Genomic DNA, 7,686 nt, shown 5'->3' on the forward strand with positions numbered 1-7,686 from the left:
ATAAAACTCACCTAAGTGCTAATTAACTACAATAATCTGCATAATATCCTGCCAAGCTATGGATGCCCCTACTGATTGATTCACTGAAGGAACCCAACCCCCACAAACTCTGCCATACCTAGAACACACCACATATTTCCACAGTGCCTTACCTTCACTACCATACCTTCACCACCAAATTAGTAGCAAACATTCATTTACCTCACCTAAGTCTCTCACTCCGAAGCCTCCTTGACTTTTACTTTTGGTGACCTCCCTCCACTTGACCAAGTGCACTTTCCTTTTAACTGCATTCCCTCCCCCACAGAAAGCTGGACTGAAGCTTAGATATAGTCTTAACAACCCCCTTAGGCATTTTAAAGATACAAAGGAAATAGATTGGCATATTTGAAAGGGATGATTTCATTAGAGTCAATCTCCCAATAAAGGATAACAATTTCCTATTCCAAGAAGATAACTTCTTCTAAACCATATCCACAACTGGGAGCCATGTGTTCTTCCTTCTAGGATTGGCCTCTAAAGGTAGACCTAAAAAATTAAAAGGCAATTTCTTTGTCAGGTAGTTTAAAACCTTAGCAAATTCCTTAGTTTGGTCATCTTGGAAGCCCACCCCAGAGACTACACTTTTGTGATAATTGATCTTATCCTGACATCACCTCAAAGCACCTTAATACCCTCTTTATGTTTAGAACTTCCTCATTTTCACCTTCACAGAAAATTATAGTGTCATCTGCAAATTGGAGATGTGAGATTCCCAACTGTTCAGGACCAACTGAAGAACCTTTACTCAGACCCTTCTCTATGGCCCTTTCCAATAAGAGGTTGAGACCTTCTGTTGTGATAATAAACAAAAACGGAGATAGAGGGTCCTCTTGCCTTAACCTCTTTTGTGGTTGAAACTCCTCAGTGGGTGCACCATTAACCAATATAGACATCATAGCTGTAGAAATGCAAATCTCCATCTACTTAATCCATCTTGCACCAAAACCAAAATTTCCCATTATTGTCAGCAAAAATTCCCAATTTATTGAATCATAGGCTTTCCCAACTCTTCTTTTATTACTTCTGTTTGTTAGCTTTTAGTTATAATTTGTAATGGTCCAAATACTTATGGTGGAACCAGTTTTCTTATGATTGTTAAAATTCTAGAACAGTATGTCGCTATTATAGAAAGACATGTTGCTATTATAGAACTAATATAGTGCTATATTTATGTTTTTATGAAATTAAAGTGTTATATATATTTTTTGTTATGTAATTATGTGAATTTGTGGTCTTAAACTAATCCAATCCATATTTAAATTGATTGGTTCGGATTGGTTCCACAATTAAAACGGATTGGATTAGTTCTAATTTTTTAGGAACCGTAGATAATAGATTAGTTTGATTTTACCACAATCCAATCCAATCCAATCCAATCCAGACCATACTTACCCCTAATGAATGCTTCAATTTTTTACTTGTGGACTCGATCACCAAGAAACACCGCCCTATAATGTCGTATAAAGCATATATAGGGTTTTCTAGTCACAAAAATGCATGGGTTATATAAATATGTAAGTATTATATATATGAATATGGAAAAATTATATTGTTAGCCTTTATATTTTGATCCTTATATTTTTATAATTTTAATTGGTTTAATTTTAATTCTAAATTTATGATTTATTTAAATTTGGTCCAACTATTTTCAATTGTTAGTGTTTTTTTTTTTTTGTGGAAAATAAGCACATAAGCGGCATGTGTTTTGTTTTTGTAGACAAAAGTATAAATTTGTTCAATTTAATAACTTAATCGGTTTAACCAATATTAGACCGAACTGAAACTAAATATAAAATTAAAGGTGAAAATCAAGAAAATACAAATTATAAGGAGTAAAATGACAGAAGAAAAGAAATGCAAGGGTTGTCGATGTAATTTTCCCAATAAATAAAATAGATTTTTATTTTTCTAATCTGTCAATAAATAAAAATTTAAAATCCAAGCAGTAATTATTAACAATTATTTTGTAGATTAACTTTCAAGTGCTTATGGGATTATGGTTAGGTTTTAAGAAGGATAGTTCTTTTTACACACCTTTAATCCTCTTAGTACACATAATTAATACGATAATTTATATTACAATAATATTTTCAAATAAAAAGGCTATTGAGGACAATATGAACCTGTATTCTACCCATTCAATGAATTCACAGATGAAAACACAAAACACTCTTTACACCATCACCTATATAGACATTCTAAGTTTATCTCCAGCACTCATCATCTTCATCATTATAATCTAACACACTACACTCATGATATCATTCATTATCAATTAACTCACCTCATTCTCTTTTCCATTATACTTATTTCCCAAACTCAAAATATTGTCCTTGAAAATTTAGGATTTAAAAATATTAAAATAAATTAATTTTAAAAATTTACACACTGTGACACTCAGATTGTTAGTTTTAAACAATGTAGCAATGCAAATGTTACTTTACTACTTACACACTCATCAATGCCATTAACAAAACAACTCTGCTGGGGACCCCAGCAGGGGTGACCCCAGTGACCCCCCTAGTGCCACGTGTTGGCTTGGCGGTGGCTGAAAATCAAAAAAAAAAAAAATTGATTTTTGGGCCAATCATAGAGGACTCCTAGCACCCCACTGAGAGTCTCAAGCTTTATTCTTAGCAAAAATGATGAAATAACCAAATTGTCCTATCTTTTCTATATCTCACACACATGTTCTCGGAGTTGGAGATGCTGCTTGCATCCGCTGTGCCGCTAAATGGACCTATTTCGGAGTTCATTTTGATAATCTGAACTGTTCACATTTTAAAATACATAAAGTAGAACGTGTCTAAAAAAATCAAATTAATCGGATTTCGTTTACCTATGCATCCACTCACATTTGTATCTACAAAAATAAATAAGAATTGTGATTTAAAGTATTAAAATGAATATAAATGTGTGTGGATGAATAAGTAAACGATATCCGATTAACTTGATTTTTTACAGACATGTTCTACTTGATGTATTCTAAAATGTGAACGTTCGAATTATCAAAATGGGTCCCAAAATGGTCTCATTTGACCGCACAGCAGATGCTGCTGCGCGGGAAGAGCAGCAGCATCCCCAATTCCCATGTTCTCTCTTTGAAATCCATTAGAAATTATTACATTTTTCTTTGAAAATGATCTATATGTATTTAAAATGGGATTGGGAGGCAATACGGCTAGGATTGCTAATAATTTTTTTTATTTAAATTTTGTAATAATTTTTTTATAGATTTAAAAATAATAATAATAAAAAAAAAAAAACTTACAAATTTCAAAGAGAGAACAAATGTGTGAATATAAAAAATAGAGTCAATTTGTTCATTTAACTATTTTTGTTAGTGACATTAGGGATATGACATTATTATAGTTCAACAGTTTAATTGTACTCTTTTACGATTTAGGAAGTGAAATAATACTTCATGATAGTAGAGGAGGGTAAATGATATTTCATAATAGTTCAGGGTGGAACATAATTTATCTGTAATAAAAATCACTTAAAGTATATTTAAGTAAATTATAATAAAAATCACTTAAATTATCTGTAATAATTTATCTGTAAACTATAAGAATTTATCTGTAAACTATAATAAAAATCACTTAAATATCTAAATTGAAATCTTAAGGGTGGAACATAATTTCTAAAATTATAGATAGTAATCCGTATTTTAATCAAAACTCAAGAAATGTATTTATAATTTACCCAAAATATAAAAACACAACCAGACATGCTATTGGCTTTGGCAGAGTCAAACTTGTGAGCCGAACCGTATACTTTCTTGTTCCACTTCCACTCATCCATGGCTGCTATGTGTTTAACGTGTAACATTTAGTTTCTTAAACAATCTTATTTTCTGAGCAATCCCGTGCAAGATTAATCAAGTGCCATACATATATATATTTTTATTTTTATTTTGTTAAACTTATGGTTCTTGAAGAGGTTAACCAAGAAAGCCACCATTATTTGGACTTCTTACCTTGCAAATTGAGTGCATTTAATATAATATTATTGGCAATCACAGATTAGTTAAAAAAAGTGATTCAAAAAACATAAATAAGTAAATATCAAAAAATACTCCTTTTGTCTCAAAATATTATTCTCTTTTGAAAAATTTAACTTTTTTTTTTTGTTATACAATTATTACACTTCAAAAATATTAATGTTAATGAATTTAAAAGAATGACAAAATAAGAAATTCATGCTATTTTAGTTATTTAATTTTGAAGAGAGTCTAATATTTTCAAATAATAAAAAATAAAATAAAATAAAAATATTTTAAGATGGAGAGAATAACAAAAGAGATTAAATTAAAAAGCTAAACTTGGAAGGAGCTCTAATAGTATTATTTATCAAATGTAACCCGAAATAAAAATCCAAATGGATGCTGTAAAACGACAATTCATACCAAACCACAGTACTACGTGGGTCAATAACGTGCTTCTGGTAAATAAAAACTTATAATACAAGTGAGTTATTCTTTACATTCAAACAATAACTCATCTTATCTACCTGCCTACCAGGCTAGTTCTGCTTAGCTATCTGATTATATCTGTTGTTACGTGAAACTATTTCATCAAATGAATAACATTCTCTTGTTTTTGGTAAATCCATCCAGCTTCTTTATGCACAAAAGGAAAAAATGTGAGATTAATTGCTTCAAAATGTTTGGATATAAAAATCAGAAATGAATTGAAACAACAACTTAGGAAATTACAATCTGAACAAAAAGTGAAAATGCGCAGGAGAAACAGTCATTAGAGAATAACTTCACGTCTCCAAGTAAAACTTATTTCTTGCATTTTAAGTTTTAACACATGACATGCTCTAGATAAGAGATAGAAAGCTTGCATGATAATATAGGTCATGCAAGAGTATGAAACTCACTACTGTATAATCAATCGCTAACCACTGCAGTAAACAATTAATTCAGTAACATATGCGACTCTACTCTGGTGGGTACATTTTGTTAATTTAGCAAAACAATAAACAGAATATTAAGCATGAATATTACTATAACAATGATAAGAAATAATAATAATAATAATAATAATAATAATAATAAAGAGAGAGACAGAGACAGAGAAACAAGAAAACAGAAAAATAGTTGTGAGGATTCCTCATAAAGGTACAATCGGAGGAAAATAGTTTCAAGATAAAAACGCAAATTATTTTTGGCATCCCTCATCCAGTGTTCACAATCACCAGGAGGCAACCAAGCCACAAGTCAAAATTTCCCATAACATAAACAATATATACAAAATATAGATAACTATCTCAACAAATCATTTTTTCTTCTCTCCTCTTCTCTACGAAAATATTTCTCCAAGATAAATTCTAAATAATAAGTGTAGATGATGGGTTTATAGTAAAGTTATATAATAACAGAATTACATTAATCCTCCATAAATATTAAAATGATTTTCTATTAAATAGAAATTATATGTACAAGATTAATTTATAATAAAACTAGTAATTAAATATATTAATTTTACCAAATATAATTTATTTTTGTTATTATGAACATTTTAACAATTTAGCATATCCATCTTCGTTATGTTCTCCACAGGCATGGATGAAATGGTACAGCTTGTTTGAATAATTCAGTTCATAATAATAATGGATGCAAACAAAGAGTTTCCTATCGTGAATTTTTCTTTGCCCTGATTGACCTTTCAATACCATCAATATATTCCACACGCAGTGGAGGAGCCAAGAAAATAAATTTAAGGAAGCACTTATTAATTATAATATTGAAAATATTTACAAAAATATTTTACATAAATTTTTACGATTGACTTCAAGAAGGATAAAAAAAAAAAAATTTGTTTGGTTTGAGTTTTTTTAACTAAGTTTTTTAAAAATTGAGTTTTTTTATTTTTTATTTTATTTTATTTTTTTGTTTTTAGTCAATATTATTAAAATTTTAAGAATTTTTTTTTCTTTTTTTGATGCATGATGTATCTAAAAAAAAATAAAATGTTTGTGAAAAAATATTTTAAAAAATTAATAAATACATAAAAATAAAAATAAAAATGTATAGATTTTTTGTATTTTTTTACATTTTTGGTATTTAGTGATTTTTTTTAAAAAAATCGCAAAAATTATACTTTTTGAAGTGTATTTATGTTAAGTGTGTCTAAAATTAAAAAAATGTTTAAAATATGAAAAAAATTCAGTAAAACAAAAAAAATACGGAAAATAAAAAAGTAAAATTTTTTGAAAAGTGTTTTTAGAAAACTCAAACCAAACAGTGAATATGTATTTGTAATTAGTGTATAATGGACAATATTGAAAAAAGTCATGGATATAAAGTTTCAAAATAAATTATATAATGATAAAGTAATTTTTTATACAAAATATACGTAAAAATTTGATATAGTAGTCATACCACGTCATCATTGACATGTGATATTACCAATCAATAGTAAAGAAACACATGAAGGATGAACCCTACATATTAAATATAACTAACAATTTAATAAATTTTATATTTTTATTGAGATTAATTATGTTTGCATGTCAGTAGTGATAAAAATCACCATTATATTAAAATTTTCATAAATAATAATATCGTAGGCATGGATGAAATGGTACAGCTTGTTTGAATAATTCATGATAATAACGGATGCAAACAAAGAGTTTCCTATCATGAATTTTTCTTTGCCCGGATTGACCTTTCAATACCACCAATATATCCCACACGCTGTAGCGGAGTCAAGAAAATAAATTAGAGGAGATACTTATTAATTAAAATATTAAAAATATTTACAAAAATATTTTACATAAATTTTTATAATTGACTTCAAGAAAGATTAAAAAAAAAATAGTGTGTTTGGTTTGAGTTTTTTTAATTAACTTTTTTTAAAATTGAGTTTTTTTATTTTTTATTTTTATTTTTATTTGTTTTTAGTCAATATTTTTAAAATTTTAAGAATTTTTTTTTTTACTTTTTTAGATGCATGATGTATCTAAAAAAAATAAAATATTTGTGAAAAAATATTTTAAAAAATTAATAAATACATAAAAATACCAAAAAAAATGTATTGATTTTTTGTATATTTTTGGTATTTAGTGATTTTTTTTAAAAAAAATTTCGCAAAAATTATACTTTTTAAGTGTATTTATGTTAAGTGTGTCTAAAATTAAAAAAATGCTTAAAATATTAGAAAAATTCAGTAAAAACAGAAAAATACGAAAAATAAAAAAGTAAAATTTTTTGAAAAATATTTTTAGAAAACTCAAACCAAACAGTGAATATATTATTTGTAATTAGTGTATCATAGACAATATTGAAAAAAGTCAATGATATAAAGTTTTAAAATAAATTATATAATGATAAAGTAATTTTTTATACAAAATATATGTAAAAATTTGATATAATAGTCATATCACGTCATCATTGACATGCGATATTACCAACCAATAATAAAGAAACACATGGAGGATGAACCCTATATATTAAATGTAACTAATAATTTAATAAATTTTATATTTTTATTAAGATTAATTATGTTTACATGTCAATAATAATAGAAGTCACTATTATAGTAAAATTTTCATAGATAATAATATCGTAGTCACCACAGGCATGGATGGAATGGTACAGCTTGTTTGAATAATTCAGCTCATAATAATAATGGA

The 7,686-nt window shown here is 27.4% G+C and overlaps 1 protein-coding gene across 1 annotated transcript; it reads right to left on the bottom strand.

Moving 5' to 3' along the window:
* Window positions 1–641: 641 nt before the first annotated feature.
* On the bottom strand, window positions 642–962 carry LOC114262653 (putative mitochondrial protein AtMg01250). The gene has a single exon (XM_028203026.2). The coding sequence runs from the start codon at window positions 960–962 to the stop codon at window positions 642–644; it is 321 nt and encodes a 106-aa protein (XP_028058827.1).
* Between the last annotated feature and the right edge of the window lie 6,724 nt (window positions 963–7,686).

This window comes from Camellia sinensis, chromosome 6, assembly GCF_055761805.1.
Source record: "Camellia sinensis isolate YWXY chromosome 6, ASM5576180v1, whole genome shotgun sequence".
Classification (NCBI taxonomy): Eukaryota; Viridiplantae; Streptophyta; class Magnoliopsida; order Ericales; family Theaceae; genus Camellia; species Camellia sinensis.

What these genes read in the sequence shown, in the direction of transcription:
- LOC114262653 (XM_028203026.2), bottom strand. Translation starts at nt 962, where the DNA reads ATGGAGATTTGCATTTCTACAGCTATGATGTCTATATTGGTTAATGGT.